The sequence below is a fragment of the Limulus polyphemus genome, unplaced genomic scaffold (genome assembly GCF_000517525.1).
Source record: "Limulus polyphemus unplaced genomic scaffold, Limulus_polyphemus-2.1.2 Scaffold1996, whole genome shotgun sequence".
In the NCBI taxonomy this organism is placed as follows: domain Eukaryota; kingdom Metazoa; phylum Arthropoda; class Merostomata; order Xiphosura; family Limulidae; genus Limulus; species Limulus polyphemus.
Window position 1 is genome coordinate 84,401 of NW_013667606.1, and position 15,103 is coordinate 99,503.

A 15,103-nucleotide genomic window follows, 5' to 3' on the forward strand; every position below is an offset into this window, starting at 1 on the left:
AAACCTTATATGAACATAAAAGGTTATATGAACACAAATTATGAACATAAGTTAGGTTATATGAACATAGATTAAGTTATATGAACACAAATTAAGTTATATGAACACAAATTAAGTTATATGAACATCAGTTAGGTTATATGAACATAGATTAAGTTATACGAACACAAATTAAGTTATATGAACAGTTAGGTTATATGAACACAGATTAAGTTACATAAACACATTTTAGGTCAATTCAGGGCATAATGCATAAGTCTAAGTGGGTTAAAGACTGGATGTATATTTTATCTAAAGTTTGTTCAATGTTATAAGATACTGGTAGCATTTCTTGACTACCCTTTAACGCCTCTAGTTACAAATCAGTTTAGATGTTTACTGGTCATAATCAAGTGATCGTATTATATTCACCTAATATTTATTAAAATTTTAGTTATTTGAAATTACTATCTTGAATTTAACACCGGCCACCACAATATCGCATTAAAGTAGCTTATCAACCAGAACTCTGAAAATTAAATAAAAAGCTTCTCGCAGAATTATTTAATGGTTGTTTTTTTTTGAAGAAAATGGAAAAATTCAGGTTCATTATAAAACGTTTAATCTCGTCAGTACCAGTAGGTCTCGTTGGATAATTCAAGTCACGTGGTAATTAAAATATGATAGACATTTCATGTATTCAATAATTCATTGTCGATGTTTCACGTTTTACAAGCATTTTCTTTGTTTGTTTTATTTCGCCCAAAGCTACACGAGGGCTATCTGAGCTAGCCGTCCCTAATTTAGCAGTGTATGACTAGAGGGAAGGCTGCTAGTCATCATCACCCACCGCCAACTCTTGGGCTACTCTTTTACCAAGGAATAGCGGGATTGACTGTCACATTATAACGCCCCTACGGCTGAAAGGGGAACCATGTTTAGTGGGACGGATATTCGAACCCGTGACCCGCAGATTGCGAGTCGAGCGCCTTAACCACCTGGTTATGCCGGGCCTTAACATTTAAGCTTACGTTAAAAATATTAAAAAGGTTTGAACTAAAACAGTTTATTAAAATGCTGATAGTTGGAACGATATAGAATATCAGAATACATCATGGTGTAATGATTAAATACTTTAATATCAAACAGTAACATTTTGTTAATATTTTTATAGTTATATTTGATTTTATAGTTCTTTGATATAGTACATTTGGCCAAACAAACACTTTTGGTTTACAAAGCTATTTTTGCCAAATATTAGTAAACCTCTCTCTTTTATCAATAAAGACAACAAACTTCAGATAATTGTTTGTATATTCTACATGACGTTTCGGTTTAAGCCTTTTTTCAAGGGTCTGTAAACGTCACAGGTTACGAAACTGATTTAAAATTATAGCAACCGAAAAGTATATAAAACTACAACAATATAATGGGACGGTGCCCAATATAGCGTTATTGTCCTTATTGGTTAAATAATCAATGAGTAACTGGTGTGTCTAACAAATGTAATGTTGTAATAAAAGGCAAGACAACGGTTTCTACTAGTAATGCTATTTTAAAATAGAGAAGTGTGTGGCCTATTGATTAGTGTCGGGTTGTGTAACTGTAGGTCCAAGGTTTGGCCTTCTCCTTGCCGCTGAACACGTTCAACACTTCTAGTTGTGGAGACGTTATAATTGTGGCAAACAGTCCTGCTATGTGATTACGATTAGCCACAAGCGTGAAGTATGCTGTTAACTGAATTTTCTCTCTTTGTCAGCAGGGAAGTTATTTTTGAAATATAAAGGTATCCAATTTGGCAGTTTATCCCAGGTGTTGCATAAGGTGACATTCAGGTTAAGAATACAAAATATCAAAATTTCTGCTAAAACAATACAATTTATTATTATTACCTTCTAAATTTCGTTGTAAGATAAAGTCAGACTAACGTGTTTATTGAAACGTGTCTGACTGATAGTTAGTTTATATCGAGTTCAAATATCTTGAAGATTGTAACATAAATAGTATAACATGTGTAAAGGTATTTCATGATATAATTTTGAAAAACTTTATTTATCAATTGTAGAATGAAATAAGAACTAAATGAATAATGAAACGAACAGATTATAGGAAATTCAAATGTTATCTAATGCATGTGTGGGCTCTGTTATGGTGAAAATTGATTTCGGATCAAAATTTATCTTTTCAATATAAATACATAATTTACTTTTTAAATGTGCTCCTGATTAGAGTAAATATTCACATATATATCTCGTATCTTGTACTACCTATATTTATGAAGGTTACTGATACCCAATTTTGTATGCAACGATTTAGTACTTCCAGGAAACATGAAATATTTCATGTTTCGGAAAACTTTTCTTCTTTCCAGCGCAAACAATAAATTTTTAAACCTATTCCTGAATCTGACTCCTCAGGGAAAATTGTCTTGTTTTACATAAAATACATATTTATCTTTTAAGATCTTAAGTATCTATTTATATTTTGAAATGTAGTGCTAAATCATAAATATGCCTATTCTGACAAGTGTAAATAATCTTATACTCAGAAATGTTATTCAGCAGAATAATTAGTGCTAGACAGAAACAAATTTGTTCAGAGAGAAATAAAAACCTTACGTATATAATTATATAGTTAAAAACAAGTGTTCTCTTCATCAAGTTATCTAAAATATCACCCAAACTAAAATGGAAATTTCAAGCGCATGTAACTGTCTTGTGTTTGAGCATTACTGTTAAATAATCAAATTTTTCTGTTATGTCTTGGAAGAAGATAACTTAAAAAACTTAATGTAAATATATAATCAAGAAGAAAATAAGTTTTTGGGATTCAATGTAATACACAAATCGAGCGAACCACAAACAACTGAGCCCCCCCCCCCCAAAAAAAAAAGAAATATTCTTCACCTGAAAGTATTATTCGTTGATTTTGATTTTTTTTCGTATGCTTTTTCTCGGCAGTCTTCATTTGGAGTAAGTTTCTAACACCTTGGAAGGGATTTGATTGTAATACCTATGGTTAATATTTCACGACATAACACAAAACTATCATTGTAATACCCAATGTTAATATGTCACGACATAACACAAAACTATCATTGTAATACCTATGCTTAATATGTCACGACATAACACACAAAACTATCATTGAAATAAGTATGGTTAATATGTCACGACATAACACAAGCTATCATTGTAATATCAATGGTTAATATGTCACGACATAACACAAAACCATCGTTGTAATACCTATGGTTAATATGTCACAACATAACACAAAACTATCATTGTAATACCTATGGTTAATATGTCACGTCATAACACACTATAACACATATAGTGAGTTATTTCTCGTTGAGTTTATGATAATCACTCATCGCTAATTTTTATAATTAAAAATTAACTGCATTGGTCGTTTTCCTTAGATGCACCACGTTGTAAGGACAAACAAACGCTTGTTTTTGGAACCACAAGACACAAACCCGTAGAAGTACCCTGTGAGGTCGAAGCAGATCCACCGGAAGTGACGTTTAAATGGATTTTCAATAATTCCCGAGAGTCTTTAGATGTTGTAACTTTTCACAATTTTCTATTAAAAAGTGTGGCAACTTATATTCCGCGAACAAAATTTGATTATGGAACTCTGCTTTGTTGGGCCAGTAACACAGTAGGAACTCAATCCTATCCGTGTGTGTTTTCTGTTATACCAGCAGGTGGGTAAACCTCACTAAACAATGTTCATGAAATGTGTTACTTTTGAAAGTCCATATATATTTTATGTTTCAAAGATGAAAATATTTATAATAATTTATGCTTTATAATAACATTTTTATGACATTCACAACCACAAAACCTCTTTCATACTATATACTACCATATTTCTTTATATAAGAATCAAAATATAACATGAATTATGAGATAGTTAGCATTTCTGTTGAGTGAAATTATGAGTTGGCTGCAAATCGTGAAACAGTTTTTTTTTTTTATAAAATCGTGCATATTTCCTGAGGATTTATCCTGCACAATTTGATATCAGAAATGAAGAAGAAAATATAATTACGTATTGATAGATATGATATTCAGATTTAAATTTACACGCAATTGTTGTGAAGTTAACTTTTCATGCAAAAGAAAATTGTCACTTAGACTTAGGTTTTCTTGGATTTTTAAGCATTGGCTCAAGTGATTGATGCTTTAAAAAATCAACGGAGGCACTCCATTGTCTGTAAAATATATGCACTGATAAAATGGTCTACGCTGTGTTTCCTTTCTCTATTTTTTTCTTCAAAAAATCTATTTTTAAAAGATAGAAACTTAACTAGCATAAGAAACGCGATAATATGTAAAATAACAAAATCAATTCTGTAGCTAATGAATAATTCGACCAGTATGTTAATTATGTACAATAAAGTTATATGAAATAGCTAAACATTAATGATATTGTCATTGAAATCTGCCCTCTGTGGGTCAGCAATAAGTTTAATAAATTACAATGTTAAGAACCGGGATTGAATTTCCTGCTGTGAATAGAGCATAAATAGCCCAATGTTTAGTTTTAGATGAAAGAAATAACCAAGTAACTCTCGTTCAAGTCTACATTTCCAGAATAAAAGATTTTCCCCTACGCACTTTTAATTTCCCTAGGACCACCAGAAAAGCCACGTGATTGTAAAGTGTGGAATGTCACCGTGAACTCGGTTGAAATAACTTGCAAGCAAGGCTACAACGGTGGTTTGAAACAGCACTTTGTTATGGAAGTACATGATGAAAATTTACATAGCCTTCGTGCCAACCTAACCTCCTCTAATCCCGTGTTTCTACTAAGAGGCTTAGATGATGGGTCCATGCTGAAGCTAGTAATTTATGCCGTCAATGTGGAAGGTAAAAGTGACCGAAGTATCATTACAATCAATACAATCGCAGACTGGGTTGGGAGCGCTGGTAAGACTTTTTTCGTTAATTTATGAAACCAATTTATTTGTAAAAAAAAAGAGCTCCGGTTGAATACTGAATATCATGTTGGATTCAAAGTTTCTGTCACATCATCAAAATTTAATCAACTTAAGTGTTTCTGTTTCGTTTTTCTTAACACTTCGATACAGAGTTGCAGAGTTGATGGTATAATTGTTAAAAAAATAATAGATTTTTATTATATCTAAAAAAAATATATTTTTTAATTCAATCGTAATTTTTGGGAAAAAAAGAAATATATACATATATGTTTTCAACTTTTGTTTGTGTACGTTTTAGTTTTATCCAATTTAGGTAATGAATGGAACGTCACTTCCGGTCCATTATTGCTGATTGTTGGAGCTAGTATGATTGTCTTGTTAGTGATAGGCCTAAGTCTCCTTCTTGTCCTTAATATTCGTTCCAGAAAACAAGGCAGACCAAAAACAAGTAAATTTGGATATATATATATTTTTTAAATAGTAATTTTTCAATAAAATATACTATGGGGGAATTTCTTGAATAAATACAGAAGAAGTAATTTATAAACTACGTAAGAGTGGATTAACATGTTAAACCACTTCTTTTCGATGCTTTTATTTAAACAAAGTCAAATATATTTAAGGACATTGATATCTATTTTAGATAATAAGACTAGGATTAAGATAGAGCTAGATAAATATAATTATTTTTATTCTGTGTTGTAAATAAACTTGAAATTCATGAATTATACTTGTATAGCGTAGCACTTTGAAGTTGAAATAATTGTGTCAAAATACTAAAATCATTCATTATGACATTATGCTTTTCGTCAGATGCAACATAGCAATAAATGTTGCATTACTATTACGTGTCATATATTGAGTTCCTAACTTTAAACAGATTCTCAGTTCCTTAAATTGGTACAATCTGCTACTCTTAGAGTACAGAGTAAGAAATGATAAAATATGACTGATTTTTTTTATTTCACCATGTTTACATATATAAATAAAACAAACTTCACTTCTGAGATCAGATTAAGGTTCACGATTCAGACGAACGTGGTGTAAATTATGTCTATGAATTCAAAGTAGCGATCTTGTCCGTTAATAACTATCCTTAGTTGTAATATTTTATATTTTTAATGTCTAGCAACAAAAAATATCATAGAGTTACAAGCAGTAGAAGAAGAAGATGGATCGTTTTTCACAAAAGACAGCGGGAATTGGCTAGCGCCCTCATTACAAAATAACATTTCCCCGTGCAATAAAGAGGACTTATTAAACATTCAAAGTGTAAGTTTTCTATTCTTTGTTTTAGGAAAATATCACAATAAACTTTCTGTAACGTAATTTCACAATTTTAAAAACGAATAACATATTCGAGTATGTTTTTTTTAGTCGAAATTGTAATTAACAATAGCATTCTTTAAAACGGATTTGTTTCGATTTATTAGAACTGGACAGCCGTTTCTTAATTATTTACGAGTGGATTGTAAATGCTAATATTAACATTACTATCTTAGCAAACAATATTTATTGTCGTAATTCATAGTAATAATTTATTAGCAAAAATCAAAATTTTGTTTTGAATTAACATTCTACTAATTACAATTAGAATAGTATTTTACTCGTTCAAAATAACTAAATAACCACGGTTTATCACTTATTATTCTCTTATAGTCTTTTAAGATCATCACAGCTTCAATGTATGAGCTCAGGTCATGTATTTTTATATTACTTAAGTTTTAAAAAGATGAGTTGAGACAAAATTCATATAAGTCTATTTCACGGAATATATACAATGTACTTAATTATATGCTTTCAACACATTACGAATTGCAATCATACCTCAGTATGTTTTCATATAATAATGTTTTTTTTACTTTACCTTTGAAGGTAGAGAATTGTGTGTTGTTGTTTATAGGGCAAAGTTACACAACAAGCTTTCTTTGCTCTGGCTAGCCGCGTGGAATCGAACCCCGGTTTTAGCGTTGTAAGTCCGTAAAATTATTGCTAAAAATCGAGTTTCGATACCCTGTGGGGGACACAGCACAAATAGCCCATTGTATAGCTTTGTGCTTAACAACAAACAAACCCACCGAGGGACATTTTTATTCACCCCACATTTATATTAACATTCCCTTTTAATAGATTATTTATAGAGTTAAATTGATTAGCGTTTTTATTTGTTTTTCTTATATCTCTTTTAGTTTCTATTTTCACTATTTAACATAGAGTCGTATTTCGCCAAAAAGGTTTGAGCCTACTGCGTTTTTAATAAATTATTGTGATCCTTTTAGCGTTACGGTGCTTTAATATTTAGTCCACCTATTTTTAATTGACGTAAGGTCTAAAAATTATAGGTGGGCTTACAGTGACCACAAGATCATAAGAATTTATGGGTTAAAGCTATTAGCATAAAGTTGCGAAGTAGTTAGAAAGTTAATTACGTGTTTAGATTTAGTGCATATTTTCCCACAAAAACAGGGATGCTGGCAGATGACCCATGAACGTAGAGAAGTAGAAAGAAGGTTCCAAACATCTTGTAAATTAAAATGTATGATTTGAAATTAAGTCAAAGTTTAACTTGTGGAAAGAAAGAGTTAACTAATTTACGACGTTAAATTCTTATGAAAATTATTTGTTTGCTTAAGAAAGGGATGATAAGACTAACGGGGATTTTAAGACAATACAGGGTTATATTAATAGTCACAATTTTAGTTTTAAAAAAGTTATATGTTATAGTTTTCACAAAATGTAAGGGTTATCTAGAAGATCCTTGTTTCTTCGAGCGAAATATTTGTGAATATAGATTCAATCCTAAAACCAGCATTTACTTTAAATCTCCCAGATTTTTGATGCTATCTTCTATGTAACGGTTAGTTTGACATTAAATAGCTTGCTATCTTCTATGTAACGGTTAGTTTGACATTAAATAGCTTGCTATCTTCTATGTAACGGTTAGTTTGATATTAAATAGCTTGCTATCTTCTATGTAACGGTTAGTTTGACATTAAATAGCTTGCTATCTTCTATGTAATGGTTAGTTTGACATTAAATAGCTTGCTATCTTCTATGTAACGGTTAGTTTGACATTAAATAGCTTGCTATCTTCTATGCAACGGTTAGTTTGACATTAAATAGCTTCTCACAAATATCTCGCTTGAAGAAACTATTCAGATCTGCCTAATCTACTTGTTTTCCATGAACAACATATTCAACAGCTACTCAAACTAGGGGATATATAATAATACCCAAAAAAATGGAACAGAACGACACGCTACTCAAACTAGGGGATATATAATAATACCCAAAAATGGAACAGAACGATACGCTACTCAAACTAGGGGATATAATAATACCCCAAAATGGAACAGAACGACACGCTACTCAAACTAGGGGATATAACAATACCCCAAAATGGAACAGAACGACACGCTACTCAAACTAGGGGATATAATAATACCCCAAAATGGAACAGAGCGACACGCTAAAATGCGGATAAGCACAGAATGTAGTTTTATCACACAATAAAATCACCTTTTGTTTGACAATTAACAAATATAATACACAGATAATCATATTATAGATACCTTTAAGATTGAAACAGCAATAAGCAACATCGTATGTCTTTATTTATGTCATCTGAAACATATGTGGTTGCACGAAACAGTAAATATGATCCTTAGTAACGTAACTCTAATAATTTATGAGAGAAAGTAAACTGAAGAAAGTATAACAATACGTCAACGACACTATACCTTCTGTAGCCATTACTGAATAGGCCTTTCACTCAATACCAGGGCTCACCACGCCGGCTGAGATAAGACGACACACATACTGATGGTTGAGATGCCACTTTCATCATGAACTTTCATGAATAAGAGCTGATATGGTGTAAAGTAAATCATAATGATTAAGCGTATTTGTTATGTATTATATATGAACCATTATTAAGATAAGTATTAATAACACAATATTATTTAGTTATTTAAACACAAAGTATTTAATATAATTATCATTAGTTAGAAGAAAAGACGAATAAAGCATAAACAGCGTCAATGGTAGAAGACACCATTAGTAATTCTGAAAACAATGTATATAAAAATATGTCATTTCATTCACATTATATCTGCTGTATCCATTGCTGACAAGGCCTTTTACTCAATGTCAGGGCTCATCAGGCTGAACGTTATATTATTTAAGTAAATTGTTTTAGATAATTAGAATCTCAACGTTAATTTCAAAGTGTAAATATTCTGTTTGTTAATAGTTAAAAATAACCGAGAAATAGATAACAATATTACTTTTTAATAATGAACTACTATTTTGCAACAAGCTTAAAACAGATGCTTTAGCACGGAACAATGGTGTAAACCCAGAACATCTTTAACACGAACAATGGTGTAAACCCAGAACATCTTTAACACGAACAATGGTGTAAACCCAGAAAATCTTTAACACGAACAGTGGTATAAACCCAGAAAATCTTTAACACGAACAATGGTGTAACCCCAGAGCATCTTTAACACGAACAATGGTGTAACCTCAGAACATCTTTAACACTAACAATGGTGTAAACCCAGAACATCTTTAACACTAACAATGGTGTAAACCCAGAACATCTTTCACACAAACCATGGTTTAAATCCAGAACATTTTTCACACGAATAATGGTGTAAATCCAAAACATTTTTCACACGAATAATGGTGTAAATCCAGAATATCTTTAACACGAATAATGGTGTAAACCCAGAACATCTTTAACACGAACAATGGTGTAACCCCAGAACATCTTTAACACGAACAATGGTGTAAACCAAGAACATCTTTAAACCTCTAATATACCCTTATTATTACACCTTCAACCGCAAGTTATTATTTTGAAATTACATTAAATTTTGTATGAAAACATTTTGGGTTAACGAATGACATCAATTCAATGATAACGTGTTAAGTTGCCAGGAACTAAATATAAAACCCCTTTAAAACATTACAATAACGTCATCATCATAAACTCCTAACATCAGTTATTGTTTTATTTAAATAGTTGATTCACAATAAAATATACTCATTTCGATGAATAAATGCTGTTTTGCTACAAACCAACAGGAACAGACATTTTAGCACGGGACAATGCATAAAGATCTCGAACGCCTTTAACACATACTGCAACTCAATCATTGCAGTATTTAACCGCCTTTTAGGAATACGTAATCCTTTATAGGTAAAACAAATGCTTAAAAAATCTTAAACATCATGATATTTCTTCCAGTTATCACGAACTCTCTGTAACCAATAATCTTTTAATTTGTTTATTTGTTCGTAGTTATGCACAAAGCTACACAATGGGCTATCTGTGCTCTGCCCACAACAGGCATCGAAACCCGGTTTCTAGCGTTGTAAGTCTACCGCTGTGCCACTGGGGAGCGATAATATTTTAAAGGAACACGTAGAAAATTCAGGTGCAAAATATTCCAAACGATTATAACTAGTATAGCCTCATATTTTTGTATTCGTTGAATCAAACAACATGTTTTTATATTCCATCTGTTTTGCTCAAACTCCCAAATAGACAAGTTAACGCGAAACAACCCGTGAAACCACTCGAATATTTTTTTTTTTTTACTCCCAATTCTATATAATGGGTTATCTGCGCTATGGAATCGAACCGCAGATTTTAGCATTTTAACTCCATAAATTCACAGCTGACCCAGCAGGATACAAAATCGTTCGAACAACATGAAACCGAAAAAGCAACAACTATAAAATACGTTACTAGCTTCAAACTATATTTTTAGTAAATTATATAGTTTTTTCTCATGGAAAAATTGTACATGCTATTAAGTACATTCTTCTAATAAAACAACTAATTTTACGACGGCATCATAATATGAATTTTGGGTGAGACCCACTGGCGTTAGGTATTAGAGAATCCCTCTTTACCCGTGGACCCTGACATAGCCTGGAGATTATGGCCTTTGATTTGCAATCTGCGGGTTGAGAGCTGTAATTCCGTTATCGAACATGCTCACCCTATCACCAGTGGGAGTGTTATAATGCGACGATAAATCCTACTAGTCTCTGATAAAAAAGTACCCTAAGAGTTGGTGATGGATGATGTTGACTAGCTGCCTTTTCTCTAGTCTATCACTTACAAATCTGGAAGATAGGACAGATAGTCCTTGAGTCGCTTTGCACGAAATTCAACAAACTCTTCAGCCATCGTGCACGCTAAAAATTAAAAATCAATAAAGTTTCGTAGATTATTTTGATTAGACTTATAATTATGGATGTTTGTCTTAAATGAACTAGAGACATAGTGGATGATGTTTAATGTAGTTTGCCAAGAAGGTTTGTCACTTTTGAAAGATTGGTAAATGTCGAAGAACTCTTTTCCTGAGACTGTTTGTTTGTCGCGTTTAAGCGCACAGTTACACAATGGATTATTTGCGGAGAATAGAACCCCGGATTTTAGCGTTGCAAAACTCTTAACTTATCGCTGACACAGCGGGTGATATTTTAGTAACTTTGTCTAGAAGTTATCTGAGCGTTCACGTTATCTAAACTTGGGGTTAAATTAGATCATCTTACATTATTAATTTCCTGTTAAACAAGGGTCGTTGTAATTTTCAACATCATTGGTCAACGTTTTGCTCCCAGAATATTTTACACGAAATGTAGAACAATAGCATTTTTTATCCCATTGTATCTCATACCTTCCATCGTGTTTATGATTTCAACTTCCAATATAACTTATTAATATTGATTAAGTTGATTATTGCTGTTGTTTGTTATTAAGCACAAAGCTACATAAGGGGCAATTTTGGGGTATCGAATCCCGGTATCTAGTGGTACAAGTCTGCAGACATACCACTATGCCTCTAGTGGACGGCAGTATTGAATAACATTTCAAGCTGATGTCGTTTACAACCAAAATCTAGATTTGAATAGTTTCTTCAAGAGTATTATTTCTGAAAAGTTATTCGAAGTAAAAAAACTAAAAAAAAACCAACAACTATAAAGCTTCAATGGGATTCGAATCTTAGCCACTCTGTTAGCAAGGAAATAAATGCTGGATAAAAATGGGCCTGAGAAATAACACGATTTCAGTTACTATTTTTTTTTCTAACGAGGTTTTACCTTTTTTTTTTGTCACAAAGACAGTGTTGACCCGAAGAGAAGATTGGAGAACTTTGGAGCTACATAACAATTTGTAATTTTAAAGTTCAGATATTTGGAATAATTTGACGTAGCATGCAAGCCGTTAGAAATTGAATGTTAAGAGAAAAGTTCCTAAGTTTGAAATTCAGTTTCTCGTATTTGAAGAATAGGCGTAAGACTTCATTTCCATAACGTCGAAGTAGAATGCAGTAATAGATTAATCTGGGGGGGGAGAGACAATGACTAGAGAAAATCACGGCAGAACATGAAATCTCATTTATCTTCAGACTTTATGAAACTGTATAATTCCTTTATCAGATATTTATAATGACATACAACAGGAATAATGTGTTGTAAAATAAAACACAATACAAATAAATGTGTTCATACAAATAAGAAATGAACCGTATAGAAATCAAAGTTTAACAGAAATAGGAAATTGAAAGAAGAACTGGAAATGTTTCTTAGGAACATCTTAACTGATTCGATAGGTAATGAGATTTCTGCAATAACTGAGGAGTTGTTAGGCCTAGAAAGTAGTTGTGTGAGTTTGCGAAATGAAGTGGACTCAAAAACAAAGATATAAGAAAAGACATACAACACACAAAAATAGGCAGTATTAGGCTTCGTGCTTATTGTCTCAGTAAAGATTAAAGGCATAGCACATAATAACCATTATTTATATGGTTGGCAGCAAACATATACACTCACACAGTTACATTCAAGCCCTTCATAAACAGAATCAGCCAGCCAATAATATCCTCATTAGAAACCCAATCAGAGAAAAAGAGGTGAAATTCAACTGGGTATTTAAGCTGCACGGAAGGGTCAGAATCGAAAAGCACCGTCCGTACAAATGGGCAATAAAATATCGAAAGAGCACTCTGTTTGATTGCGTTTGGAATAAATCTACAGCACAAAGAAAGCTTTTCACATTTGTGTTTCCGCAACTGAACCCTCAATTCAAAAATACTAAACGCGTACGCAGAAATAAGTTTAATATTATTTAGCCCATCCATGTTTCTATATGTAACCTACTTATTTGGGATTTGTATTAACACTCTGTATAGTTACTTGTTTCACATGCTATATCACATATTATTGATATATATATATATGATTGCAGATTACGATGACAAATTTTTTAAATTCTAAAACATCCGATCGTTGAGAAAAGTCCAGCCCTATTACGTCTCAATATTCTATTGTTACCATTCCAACGTTATACTTGTTTCCAGTTCATGAGAAACTGGGTCTCTAATACATGAGGGATTCTTCAGACGTTTGTCCCTCGGTGGGACAGCGGTAAGTCTAGGGACTTACAACGCTAAAATTCGGAGATCGATTCCCCGCGGTGGACCAGCAGATGGCTCAATGTGGCTTTGCTCTGAAACTAACATACACTTTAAACGTTTAGTTTCTAGCGCCTTGCAAGCAATCATTTCAAACTTAATTAACTTAACAGTTACAAGTCGTAGTATCCAAGGTTCTTGAGCTTATCATTCCCGCAAATATTGATTTCAAAAACAAGAACTTAATATAATATAAAAAATTAAAATCACCGCCTGAACTGAAGATATATATAATGTTAAACTTCACAGACTTTTTCCCAATTGATATCTTAATAATATCGTCCTTAACAAAACTTATTAACAATAAAGATGTTCAACTAACTGAAATTGTAAAATCACACTAACAATTACTAATTAACTCATCCTAGAATGAACTATTTAAAGTACCCTATTCATTAAATATATATATATATTAACGTGGTTTCGGCCTGGGATGACATGTTAACGAACATTCTCGCCTTTTTCATGGTAGGGGTGTTATAATGTGACGATCAATCCCACTAGTACTTGGTAAAGAGTAGACCAAGAGTTGCGGTGAGTGGTGTGGACCACCTGCCTTCCCTATATATAGTCTCTCACTTCAATAGTCTTTGGTAAAGAGTAGACCAAGAGTTGCGGTGAGCGGTGTTGACTAGCTGCCTTCCCTATAGTCTCTCACTTCAATAGTCTTTGGTAAAGAGTAGACCAAGAGTTGCGGTGAGCGGTGTTGACTAGCTGCCTTCCCTATAGTCTCTCACTTCAATATTCCTTGGTAAAGAGTAGACCAAGAGTTGCAGTGAGTGGTGTGGACAAGCTGCCTTCCCTATAGTCTCTCACTTCAAAATTATAGACGATTAGCACAAATAAACAATTAAAGGTTTTTCCTATTTTAAACAGATTATCCTGATTTCAGAATGACGTAAACTAGATTAAAAGAACATCGCCCTTTGTCCATTATATAGATCCCTACACACCTGCCTTAAAAGCAATAGCAACTTGGATGTTGTCCGACTTCGCGAAGGCAGAGGTGTATTTATTTCCAACAAGAACTGATTATATCTCACAATATAGCTCAAGGAAAAACACGATGCATGTTAAGGGGCATAAGAAAACACTGGGGCATATCAAATAATACCTTCAAAGAAATTACATTTATGAATTTCAACCAGACATTCTGTATCGGTTCCTACGCTTGAAAATCGCTATCTTCCTAATACTTCTATTATGTTTTGTAACAGTCAACAATTTTGTAGGTAAATATTATATTTTGTTGAAAAACATTTTCCTCTTGCCTAATGCCGATCAAAAGCCATTTTTGATATAGGAGAGATATTTAAAGACTTTTCACCCAATAAGGTACACAAATCTGTCTTAACTACTTATTTTCTAATAAAAATGACTTACTTAATAGTTTTAATTCTGCGATAAGCTACACGAGAGTTATCTGCGTTAGCCATCCATAATTTAGCAGTGAAGGCAACTAGTCATGACCACCTACCGCCAACTCTTAGACTACTCTTTTACCAACGAATACTGAGATTGATCATCACTGCTGTTTGGTGGGACGGGGATCGAACCCGCGACCCGCAGAGTCGAGCGCCCCTAACCAAATGGCCATGTTAGGCCCACACTAGTTTTAACCGAAAATTCATTGAAATCTTTCTCCCACTAGACTTTCAGAGAATGATCACTCTGTTTT

General features: G+C 32.7%; 1 protein-coding gene across 1 annotated transcript in view; it reads left to right on the top strand.

Annotated features, from left to right (window-relative positions):
• The window catches only part of LOC106465599 (B-cell receptor CD22-like), a 57,314-nt gene that overhangs the window by 39,576 nt on the left and 2,635 nt on the right, over positions 1–15,103 (top strand). Inside the window, exons 7-10 of the mRNA XM_013925832.2 lie at positions 3,404–3,691; positions 4,623–4,919; positions 5,244–5,378; positions 6,060–6,202. Of these exons, the coding sequence (XP_013781286.2) occupies positions 3,404–3,691; positions 4,623–4,919; positions 5,244–5,378; positions 6,060–6,202 (863 nt within the window). The remainder of the gene's footprint in view (positions 1–3,403; positions 3,692–4,622; positions 4,920–5,243; positions 5,379–6,059; positions 6,203–15,103) is intronic.